Source organism: Pongo abelii, chromosome 11, assembly GCF_028885655.2.
Source record: "Pongo abelii isolate AG06213 chromosome 11, NHGRI_mPonAbe1-v2.0_pri, whole genome shotgun sequence".
NCBI lineage: Eukaryota > Metazoa > Chordata > Mammalia > Primates > Hominidae > Pongo > Pongo abelii.
In genome coordinates this window covers 135,936,791-135,952,212 of record NC_071996.2, presented here as the reverse complement: position 1 = coordinate 135,952,212, position 15,422 = coordinate 135,936,791, and the positions used below count along the sequence as shown (strand labels likewise).

General features: G+C 57.8%; 1 protein-coding gene across 1 annotated transcript; it reads right to left on the bottom strand.

The window, feature by feature from the left end:
- Nucleotides 1–11,200: 11,200 nt before the first annotated feature.
- ALPG (alkaline phosphatase, germ cell) lies at nt 11,201–15,071 on the bottom strand. Its single transcript, XM_002812987.4, has 11 exons — nt 14,954–15,071; nt 14,746–14,862; nt 14,518–14,633; nt 14,148–14,322; nt 13,899–14,071; nt 13,518–13,652; nt 13,346–13,418; nt 13,081–13,215; nt 12,800–12,991; nt 12,464–12,580; nt 11,201–12,339 (listed from the first exon to the last, which is right to left on the bottom strand). Exons 1-11 carry the CDS (start codon nt 15,018–15,020, stop codon nt 12,041–12,043), a joined length of 1,599 nt encoding a protein of 532 aa, XP_002813033.3. The 5' UTR covers nt 15,021–15,071; the 3' UTR covers nt 11,201–12,040.
- Between the last annotated feature and the right edge of the window lie 351 nt (nt 15,072–15,422).

Below are 15,422 nucleotides of genomic sequence, written 5' to 3'. Positions count from 1 at the left end.
CTCACTCATTATCACAAGAACAGCATGTGGGGAACCAGCCCTAGGATTCAATTACCTCCACCCGGTTTCGCCCTTGACCTATGGGGATTATGGGGATTACAATTCAAGATGAGATTTGGGTGGGAACACAGAGTCAAACCATATCACAGGGGTAGGGGAAGCCCCCCACAGTGAGGGAACTGGAGCCTGGACCACGGCCATCACCCACTCACCCACAGCCTCAGCTTCCCTTTTGGGGAAACTGCAGGGGAGCCAAAGAGCTGGGCCTCAGATCCCTCTTTATTGGCAGTCTGTGCAGGGTGACCAGGACTGTATGGTCAGAGGCTAAACCCACGTCACCTCCTATAGGCAATGATTGCTGTGCTCTGGGACAACCGCCCATTGGGACCATGGGGGCCGCACTCATAGTCCCAGGCCTGCTTCTGGCAGGGCTCTGCGTTGCTCTCCGTGGATCAGAGGCTGGGCGAAGGGGGCGAGACAACCAGAAGCCCAGACACCCCGGGGAGAGCTGATCCCGGACAGGGGTTCGGAGGAGGAAGCTCCCTGGTGAAGGTGCGCTCTGCGCAGGCGCTGTGCGGGCAGCCCAGGCACTGCAACGGCGCCCCTTCAATCCTTAGGAGGAGTCCTCCCTGGGCGGTGCTCCAGGGCTATGGGCTGGACCATGACGGCCCCCAGCTGCGTAGCTCCAGCTCCCTTCCAATCGGTTGGTGGGCGGTTCCGAGTGGGGACACGGGATCGGAGGGGACTCCTCCCGGGAGTACCCGCTGCCCTCACTAGTCCCGGGATGCGAGTGGACCCGGAGTCCCCTACCGCAGCCCGCGTACGACCCCAGGAAGCCTGTCTCCGCGGCCCCCGACCCACGTCCCCGCTGCCGCCGCGCTGCCAGGTAGCCCGAGGGTCGCAGGAGAAAGGAAGGGAGAGCGGGACGGGAGGAGGAGGGTGGAGCCGCCGGCGGGTCCCCTCCCTCGGGCAGGCAGGCAGGCGGGCGGCAGCAGAGAAGGCAGCGGGCGGGGGGAGACATCGGCCGTCCGCGCCGCTTCGCTCCTGCTCAGGCAGCGGCTTCTGCCCGACCCGCTCTGCCTCAGGCGCGCACCTGCCGGGTAAGTGGCGCCTGAGTCCCTGCAGCCGTGGCCACTTCCGTCACTTTCGTAGCCACTGCGCGGAGCCTCCCGGCTTTGTCTGCGTCCATCCACCAGCTGCGACTCCCAGGCTCGGCTCTGGGGCTCCATGGACTGCGCGCCGCGCCTGCATGGCTCTGGGCTCGCCTGGCCAGCTCGCGCCCCGACGTGGGTGAAACTTCGCCCAAGTGTGGGCTCTAGGGAGAACCTGTTGAAGCCAGCAGTGGGGCTGAAAGGAGATAGAGACGGACGGGTCTCGGGTTCCCCATCGCTGCCGTGCAGGGGGTGGGTTGTGTATCCGCGACCCTGGAGCAATGGCGCGTGCCCCTTGGGAAGGGGCGGGTGGGTCGTCGGGCCACGGAGCAGAAGGAGCCAGCGAGCGGGATTGAAGTGGTCGATCCCGCAGACTTCCACGAGGACAAAGTTTGGTTCTTTGGCCGTTTTTCGAAGCGTCTGTCTGTGTCCGGCTCGGAGAGCTGAAAGTGCCGCATAGACGCGCTCCTGACCGCACCTCCTCACTCCAGCCTTCGTTCCTTCCCCCACCCCACTTGGCCTTGGCTAGGGCAGGTCGTGGACAAGAAAGGCGAAGGGAAGAGGTATGGCTTTGCAATGAAGGCCCCCTACGTGCCAAGCCCCGTGCCCGGCGCCTCCCCCTTCCCATAAGAGGCCTCCCAATCCAGCATCCGACACGTGTGTGCAGGGAAGAGGACAGGGGAGACGACTTCACTGTGCACGCGGGGATGGTGGCCCCGCCAGACTCTCCTAGTCCCTGGTTTCCGCAGTGAATGAGGCCGGCAGCTGGGGCCTCTGCACTCAGGCCTGCGTCTCTCCTTGTGGTGCCTGGGAGCCCCGTCGGGCTGCTGCGCATCCTGAGCCTGACTCTGCTCTTCCCGCAGCTTTGGCCCCCTGGGGCCATGCAGAGGCCCACTAGGAGGCCAGCGGCCGCGCGCATCCCATAGCCCAGGTGGCCCAGGGCTGCACCGCGGCGGCCTCGGTGCCATGGAGCCCGGTATTCGCTGATGGCGCACTACGACGCGTTCCAGGAGGTCAAGTACCTGAGCTGCTGCGGCGCGGGGATCGTGCAAGGGCCTTTCTGCCCCCCAGGCTTCTCTCAAGGAGCAGCGCCACCAGGGCCTGGGCTGCCGCGCTGGAACCCTGCGTGAGGTAAGCCTGCTGTCGGAGCTGGTGTTCGCCGCTGATCTCTGCGCCATCCTGGCGGCTATGCTGGCGCTCAAGTACCTGGGCCCGGTCGCGGCGGGCGGCGGCGCCTGTCCCGAGAGCTGCCCCGAGGGCAAGGCCTTAGCGCGCGCCGCCAGCTTCCTGGCAGCCAACCTGGACGCCAGCATGGACCCGTGCCAGGACTTCTACTTTTTCGCCTGCGGCGGCTGACTGGGGGTCCACGCCATCCCCAACGAAAAGCTCACCTATGGCACCATCGCGGCCATCGGCGAGCAGAAAGAGGAGCGCCTGCGGCGCCTGCTGGCACGGCCCAGGGGTGGGCCCGGCGGCGTGGCCCAGCGCAAGGTGCGCGCCTTTTTCCGTTAGTGCCTCGACAAGCGCGAGATCGAGCTACTGAGTTCTCGGTCCGTGCTAGAGGTCATGGAGGACCGCGGCGGCTGGGACCTGGGCGGCGCGGCGGAGCGTCCGGGGGTCGCGACGCGCTGGGATCTCAACCAGCTGCTGTACAAGGTGGAGGGCGTGTACAGTGCAGCCGCGCTCTTCTCGCTCTAGATCAGCCTAGATTACAGGAACTCCTCGCGCTAAGTCATCCGCCTGAGTGCGATCCCCGAGCGCCCAGCCAGCGGCCACAGACCCGGGGCGTGGCCTGCCCAGGGGTCCCTGCGCGTGGGAGGAGGGTGCACAAGAGGAGAGAAAGGGAAAGCAGGGGAGGGGAGCGCTTGGCGGCAGAGCGCGGGAGGAAGGCGCAAGTAATTTCCCTGGGTTAACTGAAATGTTTAGCGGAGCCGCGGGAGCCGCAATTTCCCAGCCCTCTGGAAGGCAGTGAGGGCAGGGATGGAGGGACGAGCCGGCGGGCTGGGCTGACATCTCCGTGAGGGCTAGGGCTGGCTCCAAAGCCAGGAACCCCAAGGATCAGTGCGGCACGGCGCAAGTGCCCACGACAGGTAAAGTGCAGGCGTTCAGGGGTAAGCTGAGACAATCAGGGATGGGGCTTTGGTCATTTCGTCTGGGTGGAAAGAGGGGCTGGGGTCTGCGTGCTTCTGGGGCTGTACCCATGGATGTCTGGTCGCTCTCTGGGCATTGGGATGAAAATTCCATCTATTTGGGGAGTCTGGCATGTGGATCTCTGACTTCTGGCCCCTGTCTCTCTCCCCAGATTGACCAGGATGGGCTCAATCTGCCAGAGAGGACCCGGTACCTCGCTCAGGATGAGGAGAGTGAGAAGGTGCTGGGGCATGGGATGGGGAGGCAGGGAAGGCCTGGGGCCCCAGGAGGGGTGGCCCCAGGCTAGGCCTGTTCCTGTCCCTGTCCCTGGATGAGCCCCTTCCCGTGGTGCAGATACTGGCAGCATACAGGGTGTTCATGGAGCGAGTGCTCAGCCTCCTGGGTGCTGATGCTGTGGAGCAGAAGGCTAAGGAGACCCTGTGGCTGTAATGGGGGCAGCTGATGACAGGGGACCATGGGGCAAGGCTGGCTCAGCCCCGATCGCTACCCCCACCCAGATCACTGTGTCAGAGTATGATGATTTCCAGCAAGATGTCAGCTCCATGTACAAAAAGGTGACGCTGGGGCAGCTGCAGAAGATCACCCCGCATATGAGTGTGGCCCAGGCCCCTCCCCTGCCCCCTGGACTTGCCTGCTGGGTGTGCCATGAATTTCCACCTCCACTTCTGTCCAGTAGTCACACTAGAGGAGGCAGAACTCAAAAAGGACCCAGAGCCCGAGGATCCAATCCTGGCTCTCCCCTCTGCTTTCCGAGGCCCTCGGCAGGGCTGGGAGCTTCCTGAGCTGCAGTTTCCTCACCTAGGGATGGTTGGAAAGAGAAAGTGTGGCTACAGCTCTGCTGTCCCTGGGCCACCCTTGGGAGAGCCTCGTGGTATCTATCCACCATGGGGAGGAACAGAGGCCTTTGCAGGCCAGCTCTGAGTCAGACAGTCACGCTCAAGGACCCACGCCGTCTCCCCATGGCAAATCAGGAAATGATAGAAGCCCTGACCCATCAGCATCAGGGGCTGGCATCAGTAGCAAGAGTGTCCTGCTGTGTCATTGAGCTCAGCACACTCCAATTTCAGCCTCCACATACCTGGGATGACCTCCTGCCCCTTCTTTGAGGGACTGTCTGGGTGCTGGGTCCAGCTGCAGGCTGGGTAGTACAGGCGGGGGTGGTGCCCTTGGTGGCCCATATGAATGTCTTTCTGGACACCCCACTGGCTTCATCTGACCCCAGGGTCCTGCACAACTACCTTGTGTGGGACGTGGTGGTTGTCCTGAGTGACCACCTGTTCTCGCCATTCCATGAGGTGCTGCACAAGCTGGTACAGGAGATGGAGGGCAGCGACAAGCTGCAGGAACTGGCCCGGGTCAGCCTGGGCCAGGCCAACCACCACTTTGGTGGTGCCCTCTTTGTACATGAACACTTCTCAGCTACCAAGGTGGGCTGCCCTGGTTTAGGGTGCGGAGGATGGTGCCGAACTGAGGGTGGAGCCCTCCCGAGGCCATGGTCCTAGCATGGGGAGCCCCAAATGTCTCCCTGCAGGCAGGGGGACCAGGCCCTGCTTAGGCCTCAGCCCATTCTGAGGCTCCAGGTTGCTCCTCCGCAGGCCTCCTCCTCCTGGTCTGTCAGCGGTAGGTGGCCTTCCCCGCCAGGCCCCTGCTCACCTTCTCAGCCATGCTCAGGAGGCATCTCCTTAGGGATGCCCATGGTGGTTGCTGCAGCCATTTCCTCTTCTAGCCTGTGAGCTTATTGTCGGAGGGGAAGGGTCTGGATCCCTACCTCCAACATGTCCTCTTGGCGCCTGGCACTGAGCTCTGGGCTTAGGAAGTGGTGCTTAAAGACTCCTTCATGCCAGGAGTGATGGACCAGAGTGAAAGGCTGCTGGGTTGACCCTTGCTTCCTGACCCCTGACCCTGCAGGTGTGGCAGCTGGTGGAAGACATCAAGTACATCCTGGGCCAGTGCCTGGAGGAGCTGGACTGCATGGAGACCAGAACAGCTGCTGGGGCTGCGGTGAGGGGCCCCCAGTGCCATCTGTTGGTCCCATGCACATTGACTGGGCACCTACTGTATGCCAGTGAAAGAGATTAGAAGGGACAAAGGCCTTTGTGGAGTTGACCAGGCCTGCCTCCCCCACCGTGAAGCCCACTCCTAGGCTGGCCTAGTGCTCCTTTCCTTGGTGGGCAGCGGGTGGGTAGGGACGCTGTGTCCTGAGGCCCCGTGCCACCTCACCAGCCCTCTGGCCCGCAACTTCAGTACGTGGTGGTGATGGTTGCCTACCCAGACTTCCTTTTCAAACTGGGTCTGCGGACAAGGAGTATGAGGTGGGACTGTGTCCCTGCCTGCCCAGCCTGACCACAGCCCCTCTGCTAATGGCACCTGGGAGGGCAGGTGGCCTGCATGGCCCGGTTGTGGCGCTATCTGCAGCCTTGCCCTAGTCTGCAGCTGAGTGCTGCCCGTGCCCCTCATAGTTTAAGGTCCACGGGAAAACCTACTACAAGAACATCTTGAACAGCATCCGCTTCAGCATCCAGCTGTCAGTCAAGAAGACTGGGCAGGAGATGGACAAGTCCATGTGGGTGCCTGGCCCAGAGCTGGGGTATCAGAGGAGGGTCATGAGGCAGTAGCTGGGAAGGTGGTGGCCCAGCCCAGAGGTGGCGCAGAAGATGCATTGTCAGGAGATGGGTGTGGCTGGGCTGCCAGGAATGTCCTGCAGTCCAGGCTCTGTGACATTTCTACAGAGGTGGCTGTTCCCCCCACAGTTGCTCATTGCCTTCTATCTACCCAACAAGAACCAGATGGGTTCGGGGTGTGTTTCTATACCTATTGGGTCCAAATATAGGTGCTCTCCAACTTGACGACACCCTCCCTATAGTGTAACCACAGAATGTCCTGCAGTCCAGGCTCTATGACCTGACTTCAGTGATCAAGACATAATATACTCTGGCCAATGCATGCCCGGTGGCATCCTAGGTGGCAAGCTTCTATCAAGAGGAACTTCAGCTGCTTCTTGGTGTTGGGGTCCAGTGTGTGGCCTGGTAGCAAAGGGAGAATCTCTGGTCGGAGGGAGTCAGTAGGCCCTGGGGCCGCCTTAGCTCAGAGGGTACAATTACAAGTCCCACATAGTAAGTCCCACACACTGTAGACATCTGGGGACCCCCTTGGGAGGGGGGCAAAGGCCAGTTACGCAGATGCTAACCTGGTGGGGAGGCCTATTCCTAGAACCAGTGGGACCAGGGCATCATCAGATGCAACATCAGCACCCAGGCCAGAAGGGCACAGCTGGGATCCCTCTCGAGTCCTCCTGAGAGGCTGCAGGGAGCATACTCCTCTTCCCCGATCATGAGGCTTCCTGTGCCAATCACTGGAACTGTGCAGGGGCTCACGGGCACTCAGTGGGCAGGGGGCCTCGGATCTGGTGGGGACTGAACTTGTGGTGCCGTCTGAGGTCTGAATTTTGCAGGGAGTGAGACGCCCCTGCTCACAAGGAGTTGCTCAATCTGAATGGCCTGCCCAGGCTGCAAGCACCTCAAGACTAATCTGGACCTTGGGGTTTGGTTAAAGGAACATCAGGCCCTCCTGAGTGCTTACTGTTTGCTGGGCTCGTCACATGCCTCAGCACAGCCCTGGGCAGTGAGCGACCCAAGAGCTCATGTTTAATATTGAGCTGCATGCTGGTGCCTTCACCCTTCGTGCAGGCACAGACCCCATGTGGTTCCTGGGTGTCCCGGAGGAAGGGAATTGGGTGCCTCAGGCCAGGGGTTGACATAGTACGCCCTCTATCGCAAGCTTTCAGCAAATTGAGGAGTATTAGAGTTTAGTGTGTCTGCCTAAGTAGATTGACAGATTATATGATCTAGTTTTCTTTTTTTTTGAGACGGAGTCTCACTCTTTCACCCAGGCTGGAGTGCAGTGGCGCGATCTCGGCTCACTGCAAGCTCTGCCTCCCGGGTTCACGCCATTCTCCTGCCTCAGCCTCCCGAGTAGCTGGGACTACAGGTGCCCACCACCATGCCCGGCTAATTTTTTTTTTTTGTATTTTTAGTAGAGACGAGGTTTCACCCTGTTAGCCAGGATGGTCTCGATCTCCTGACCTCATGATCCGCCTGCCTCGGCCTCCCAAAGTGCTGGGATTACAGGCGTGAGCCACTGCGTGCGGCCTTATATGATCTAGTTTTAACCCACCTCATCCTCCAAAAGGGCCAAGAGGCTCACACAAAACTCCCGTAAAGAATCTGCAACTAACACCAGAAATCCAGAGCAGATGAACCACGGCAGATGGGAGAGCTGAGAATTCCTTACTACTCCTGGCAGAGCGCACGTCACCCGGGGTACAGACCTGACCAGACCTTAGCCCCTAATAATAAAAAATCAGCAAACAAAACTCTGAATTTCCCCCACTCTGTGATTACTGCTGAAGTTTGCCCCGGGTGCCTTGTTCCTGGAGGTATTACTTAATTACTTATGAGCAGTGTGAAATCCTCATGGTTGGCAAGGTATCTAAAACTAAGCTTTTTTTTTTTTTTTCTGAGACAGAATGTCGCACTGTCACCCAGGCTTGAGTGCAGTGGCACGATCTTAGCTCACTGCGACCTCCACCTCCTGGGTTCAAGTGATTCTCCCTCCTCAGCCTCCCAAGTAGCTGGGACTACAGGCATGCGCCACCATGCCTGGCTAATTTTGTATTTTTTAGTAGAGACAAGGTTTCACCATGTTGGCCAGGCTGGTCTTGAACTCCTGACCTCAGGTGATCCACCTGCCTCTGCCTTCCAAAGTGCTGGGATTACAGGCGTGAGCCACTGTGCCCGGCCAAACTAAGCTTCCGGAACCGAAGAAAGAGTGCAATTTTTTCCCATCAGTGAGTGTTTAAATTTAGGTGCAGTTCAACCCAGTACTTCCTGATATTTCCATTCGCAATGACAAATATTTGGAAAGCTCTTTTAAAGTTTCTTGCATGATACCATGAGACTAAAAACACCTACCACCAGGGAGAAACTTAATTCTTTCTGTTGCAGGAAAAATGGCAGAAACAATGAGCAGTAAATAAGCTGTCCACAAACCGAAAGGCATTTCTTTGTCAGCAAACACTGTCGGAATATGTGGAGAAAACACTGCCAAAGATTGGAAGAAACTCCTGTTAGAGCAAAGTACCCAGTGTGGGAGGTTTGCTTTGCAGTGAGCTGAAAGCACAGATGTTCCCAACGTGGCTCAGCTGAAGGTATTTGCCGGCTGCTATTCCAATAGGGAAATACACAAAAACCACTTCTTTCATTTTTTTTCATGTCCCACTAAAAGGTAGATATAGCAGACAAGATATATTGCCAATAGCAAATGCCTTTTTAAATAAAAACAACGTTATGAGGAAATGGTGGAAATGCAACCACAGATGGAATAGCTACTCAGGAAGGGTTTTTTCAAAAAAAGCATTCTGGATACGAATCAGTGTGCAGAGGTAGGTTCACCCTTATCCCTCACTCATTGGCTCACCCCCCGTCTAATCAGCGCAGGAAAGAAGCCCAGCGCGTACATGGGATGTTGCAGAAGGCAGTGGGGTTGATTTTGTAAAGTTTAGATAGCCGCATAATAGAAACTTAAACATAAATAGAAACTTTAAGATACTTGGTAAGGGGAGTGGGTGCACCCATGGAAACTTTCTGGCCACATAGAATGAGTCGCAGAATGACAAAGTGCTGAACCCACCTGTCCTGAGCTCTCCCTCTCTTTCTTCCTAACTCTGCCTCCCTCCTTACAATCCAGTTTGCTGACTTTGAACTGAAAAGCTCTCCATTTTAGGTGTACCATGAAAAGATTGAAAATAGAAACATACTTCCTGTGTGTCCTTCAGGTAAAGATGTCATTTCAATGACAAAATGAGAAGGTAATTATCTTTCAATGAAAACTCATGCTAAGGAAAGTGGATATTTTTGAATAGAAGTTTGAAAATATTTTCATGACACTTGATTTTGTGGTCAACAACATAGCTGACTGATAAGTCCTTATACCTACACATGAAAAACAAAAACAAAAAACAAAAACCTAGATCACGGAATAATCTAATAGCAGAACAATCTATTTTAAAATGTGTCCAGTTTTAAATAATAGAAGTCTGTGGGCGTGAGCACTCATGTAAAATATAATCATGCAGCACCTCCACATTGGTTAGAATGAGGAACTAACTGACAACTGGGAAGATAGAAATATACGAGCTGGATTTTACCAGAAACCTTTGCATATTTGATGGATGGAATTTAACAATGAGTATAATTTAGTAAGGCCAGCTATTGGAGTCTATCGTCTGTTCACCTCCCGTATTTCTGTGACAGCCACTGAAACCCAGAATTGAAAAAACTGTCCTGAAACCCAGGTTCTCAAATACATGTTTTGTTTTGTTTTGTTTTGTTTTGAGACAGGGTCTTGGTCTGTCACTCAGACTGGAGTGCAGTGGCAAAATCTCAGCTCACTGCAGCCTCAACTACCCTGGGCTCAGGTGATCCTCCCACCTCAGCCTCCCAAGTAGCTGGGATGACAGGCACGTGCCACCTGGCCTGGCTAAATTTTTTAAAAATTTGGGGCTAGGCATGGTGGCTCATGCCTGTAATCCCAGCACTTTCTGAGGCCAAGGCGAGCGGATCATTTAAGGTCAGGATTTAGAGACCAGCCTGGCCAACATAGTGAAACCCCATCTCTACTAAAAATTCAAAAATTTGCCTGGCATGGTGGCAGGCGCCTGTAATCCCAGCTACATGGGAGGCTGGGGTGGGAGATTCACTTGAATCCAGGAGGTGGAGTTTGCAGTGAGCCTAGATCCTGCCACTGCACTTCAGCCTGGGAGACAGAGTGAGACTCTGCCTCAACACTAAACAAAAATGTGTAGAGATGAGGTCTCACCGTTTTGCCCAGGATGGTCTGCAACTCCTGAACTCAAGTAATCCTAACCTCTTTTCCTCCCAAAGTGCTGGGATTGCAGGCATTGAACCACCATGCCTGGCAAATAGACGTCTTACAATGTTAATTCAATTTTCATAAAGAAGTATTCAATCATTCTAGTATTTCTAGTGAGCACAAAGTCTTTTTGTTTTTTTTTCTTCTTGAGACAGCGCCTTGCTCTGTCACCCAGGCTGGAGTGTAGTGACGTGATCACACCTCACTGCAGCCTCCACCCTCCCAGGCCCCAGACAATCCTCCCACCTCAGCCTCCTGAGTAGCTGGGACCACAGACATGGGCAACCAAGCTTGGCTAATTTTTGTATTTTTTGTAGAGACAGAATTTCACCATGTTGACAAAGTGCTCCTTGTACCATTGTAAATGTACAAATAAATTTGTAATAGTGTAAACTTTCCTGGAAAATGTGGTTGATTTCACCTTCATTTAATTCTTTTCGATGTTCTCTTGGGGCAAGTGCGATACTCACTAAGTATGGCTATATTGGTATGGGTGCTCCAGAATGCTTTCGGAGGGAGGTCAGAAACACCTGGAGTCAGCTCCTTCCCCAGCTCTCACCTCTACCCTCTACCACCCCCATCCTCTATCCAAAAGACCAGACCCTTCTCCTGGCAGCAGCCAGAGTGCTCATTTCCCAGCCAGGTCAGGTCACAGCCCTCCTCAAAGACCTCCAACCACACCCCTCTACCTAGACTTCATGGTCCCCCATGTCGCCCACCCTCCTGACCCCCCAAGCTTTCCCCCATCTACCCACCTTCTGATCCAGCCCCTGGCCTCCCAGACAGCCTGCTGGCACTGCCCCAGGGCCTTGGTGCTGCCGTGCTGCCTTGCTCAAGCCCCCACTCTCTTCAGGTCTCCTGCTTAATTGTCTGCTCCTCAGCAGCCCCTCCTGGCCTGTGTTATCCACCCCTCCAGCCAGTGTGTCCACATTCACTCATGATTTTTCTCCTAGGAAGTAGTACTGGCATTACATTGTCTAACACTTCCTTTTATTATTGCTTTGTGTTTCCCAGAAGAATGGAGGCCGGGGGAGGGTAGGTAATGAGTTTTCCTTGTTGAGAAATCCGTGCCCAGCGCCCAGATGGCCTAGGAGGGGCCATGGACTCTGGGCTGCTATCCTGCACCCAGAGCTTCCCAAGTGCTCCTCAGAACTCAGGTGGGTGCTGGAATGGACTTTACGGGACTTAGAGCATCTGAGTGGCTGTGACTTGGGGCAAGCCTCTCTGCCTCATAGGCCCCTAGGAGGGGCACAGGGGTGTAGAATTAGCCCAGTGGAGGGACGGTAGAGGACTGTGTCAAAGTCCCCCTTGGGATCCCGCCACAGCAGCCTCCTTGGCTGGCAGGGTGGGTTGCAGGGTGGCAGGAAGCCACGCTTCTCCAGGCGTCCTGATGCACCCAAGTCCTTGTGTCCCTCAGGTGCTGCCATGACTGAAGCTAAGAAAGGCGCAGGGGGCCCTAGGTCTGAGTGCCTCATGTCCCCGGGGAGAGAGCCTGCCTGATCGACCTCAGGATATGGGCGGGTGCTGGATGGTCTGAGCCTCCTCTTTTCCTGAAATGCAGGCAGCTGCCAGGCACAAATCCCCAGTCCCTGGAGTTGGGGCCAAAATTTGAAGAGCAAGATAGAGCAAAGGGCGTGGTGTCAAGGGCTCAGTTCCCAGGCCGCACTGGGAGGGGAAGGTTCCGTGGCAGGACTTCTGTGTGGCGACTCCGGGAGTGACAGCTCCAGGTGGAGGCCGGGCAGGACGACAGGAGGTGGGGAGCAGGAGAACTCCGGGATGGGGAAGCAGGAGCCCCAGGGACGGGACACTCAGAGAGCAGTGGCCGTCCCCAGCAGCAGCAGGGTCCCGGCCAGCAGAGGCAGCGAAGCGGGGACCGAGGACGGCCCCGGGTGCGCGGCGTCGGTGGTGCCGGCGTGGGGCGCCAGGTCGCAGGCCGTGTAGGGCTCCAGGCAGGCGGCGAAGGCCATGACGTGCGCTACAAAGGTCTGCTCCTGCACGCCGTGAACCAGGTGCGCCTGCGGGCCGCGCGCGAACACCGCCACGTCCTCGCCTGCGTGGGTCTCTTCATCCCGGGGCACTGCTGACTGCTGCCGATACTCGGGGCTCTCTGGTAGGAGGGTTCAGTTTCGTTAGGAGGGTTCAGTTCCAGGCAGACAGGAGGTGACCCCTTCCCGCCAGCCCCCCATCCTTGGCACCCTGGTCCCCCTCAGGGGCCACCCCGCGGCACTCACCGCTCTCGCTCTCGGTAACATCCGGCCGGGCGCCGTCCTTGAGCACATAGCCCGGACCGTTTCCGTAGAGGAGGACCGTGTAGGCCTTCCTGTCCCGGGCCTTGCCAGGGGCCAGCCCTGCAGAGAGAGGGGTACCAGTGGTTGAGCTGAACACAGCTGTGGAGTGCCTCCCACGTGCTAGGCACCGCCACTTTTTGCCTGGTCAGGGGCTTAGTCCTCAGGAGACCCTACAGGGCTGGTGCCAGCATTACTCCCATTTGCCAGAGGAGGAGACTGAGGCTCAGATTTCACCCACTTAATTGATGCAGCAGCACCTGCCACTCTCCCCAGGCCTACCGAAGATGGAGCTCCCTCGCAGGGGGTAGCCTCCGAAGGAGAAGACGTGGGAGTGGTCAGCAGTGACGAGGCTCAGCGTGTCCTCCTCGCTGGTGAGCTGGCCCGCCCTCTCAATGGCGTCGTCGAACATGATCGTCTCAGTCAGTGCCCGGTAAGCCCTGCTTTCATGATGGCCATGGTCGATGCGACCGCCTGCAGGAAGGCCAGAGTGGGGAGATGCTGAACCTGCCCTGCTCCAACCCCCAACCCCCAACCCCCACTCCGCAGGGGCCACCACGCACCCTCCACGAAGAGGAAGAAGCCGCGGGGGTTCCTGCTCAGCAGATGCAGGGCAGCCTCCGTCATCTCCATCAGGGAGGGGTCCAGTGTGGAGTCTCGGTGGATCTCGTATTTCATGTCTCCGGGCTCAAAGAGACCTGTGGGACAAGGGGTCCCGTGGTGACTGGCAGGCTGGGGGTGGGAGGGTGCTGGCGGATGTGCACACAGGCTCAGAAGGTGCCATCTGAGGCCATCTGAGGGATGCCAGGGCAGGAAGGGGGTCATTACCCATGAGATGGGTCACAGACGGGTCCAGGGAAGCCTGCATGAGCTCAGTGCGGTTCCACACGTACCGGGCACCCTGCGGGGAGAGAGAGAGCCAGGCCTCAGCCCACAGCCCCGAGCCCCACACCTCTGCCCTCCCTCTGCTGTGCCCAGCACACCCACCAGCCCCCATCACCTGGTGCTTTGCCAGCCATTCCTGCACCAGATTCTTCCCATCCAGCCTGGTCCCTTTCTGCCTGGAGTCATCTGGGTACTCAGGGTCTGGGGTCCCCATGGGAAACATGTACTTTCGGCCTCCACCTAGGATCACCTGGGAACAGAGGATGGGGCAGGTGGGTTTGGGGACCTGGCTGGCCCTGTGCCACTTCCTCATGCACAGCCCCTGACTCCCCTCCCGAAGGCTATGGGAATGGCCCCTGCCAGGGTTTCACCTTCTACGCCCCCAACCCCACCTCCAGACTCTGCTGGCCCAGATCAGGCTGTTGGTGGCCTGGGTCTGAGCTGGTGCCCCCTGCTACTCTCTGCCCAGCCCCAGCCCTTGGCCCTGGGGTCACACATCAATGTCCATGTTGGAGATGAGCTGCGTGGCGATGTCCTGGCACCCCTCCTGGCGGGCTGAGGCAGGCACGTCGGCGTCCGAGTACCAGTTGCGGTTCACCGTGTGGGCGTAGGCACCGGCTGGCGAGGCGTGCTGCACCCGTGTGGTGGTCACCACTCCCACTGACTTTCCTGAGGGTGATAGAGGTCAGGATATGCGATGGAGGTCTGTGACCTGGCCCTGACCCCGCAGCGGGCCCCAGCTCACCTGCTTTCTTGGCCCGATTCATCACGGAGATGACCTCGTTGCCGCGTGTCGTGTTGCACTGGTTAAAGCGGGCGGCTGCACTCAAGCCGATGGTCTCGAAGTTGCCCTTGACCCCGCACAGGTAGGCCGTGGCTGTGGCTGCGCTGTCTGGCACATGCTTGTCTACACTGTATGTCTGGGGACAGAGACACTCTGAGCTCTTCTCTGGGGCAGACACACAGACCCTGATCTCTGTCCTCTGGGATTCCAACTGCCTCCAGCTCCTTACTGGAGCCCCAGCTGTTTAGGGTCCGTCCCTCCCTCCCACCACACTCCATAGCCAGGATTCCCCTTCTCTCCTTGGAGGACTCTAAGGTAGCCCAGCACTTACCTTGGACAGAGCCACGTATGGGAAGCGGTCCATGGCCAGGAAGGTCTCAGGCCCCAGTTTGCCCTTCTTCTGCCCTTTTAGGATCCTGGCAGCTGTCACCGTAGACACCCCCATCCCTGAAGGAACAGAAGTGTGTGAGGCTTGGTCCCCAGGGCTGTCCTGGAACCACCGAGGGTCCGGGCGCCGGGGCTGTGAGGGCTGCGGGGCTGGAAGGCCTTGCTCACTCACCGTCGCCCAGGAAGAGGATGAGGTTCTTGGCGGCTGTCTGTGCAGGCTGCAGCTTCTTGGCGGCACCCAGGGCCTCGGCTGCCTGGCGGTTCCAGAAGTCCGGGTTCTCCTCCTCAACTGGCCAGGGGGAGAGCAAAGATCAGGTCAGCCTGGGCTGGGGGGTGCCCTGTGTGTGTGTGTGTAGGGGCAGCTGGGGGAGCCTCATTACCTGGGATGACGCCCAGGGAGAGTTGTAGCCTCAGGCCCAGCAGGAGCAGCACCCAGGGCCCCTGCATGTCTGGAAGCAGTAGGAGAGCGGCCAGGCGGAAATCCCAGGTATGGAGTATGAGCTGCACTCCAGGCTGCCTGGGTTTAAATCAGGGAAAACTGTCTCCTGGCCCCTCCCCTTGTTGCCACCTTGACCCCACCCAGCCACTTGACCTGAAGCCACACTGGCTGAAGGGAGTGGAAGGGTGTGGCTGGGCTGGGCTGGGGCTGGGGTCCTGGGACCAGGTATTCCCCAGGGAAGGGTGGGGTTTTGGGTATAGTGCAGTGTGCATCCTACAGCCAGGAGCCCCTCCTCCAACCCCTGCTCACTGTGTCTTGTGTGGAACAAGACACCCTGTCACTCGTTCATTCACCTTTTTTTTTTTTTCTGTATTTCCTGGGAGCTGGGGCCAGGCTCTGTTCTGGTATTG

Coding starts and splice junctions, on each gene's coding strand:
- ALPG (XM_002812987.4), bottom strand. CDS start 15,020: ATGCAGGGGCCCTGGGTGCTGCTCCTGCTGGGCCTGAGGCTACAACTC. Junction 13,653..13,898: donor TCTCCAACATGGACATTGAT/GTGTGACCCCAG, acceptor CTCTGTTCCCAG/GTGATCCTAGGTGGAGGCCG. Junction 13,419..13,517: donor AATGGCTGGCAAAGCACCAG/GTGATGGGGGCT, acceptor CTCTCCCCGCAG/GGTGCCCGGTACGTGTGGAA.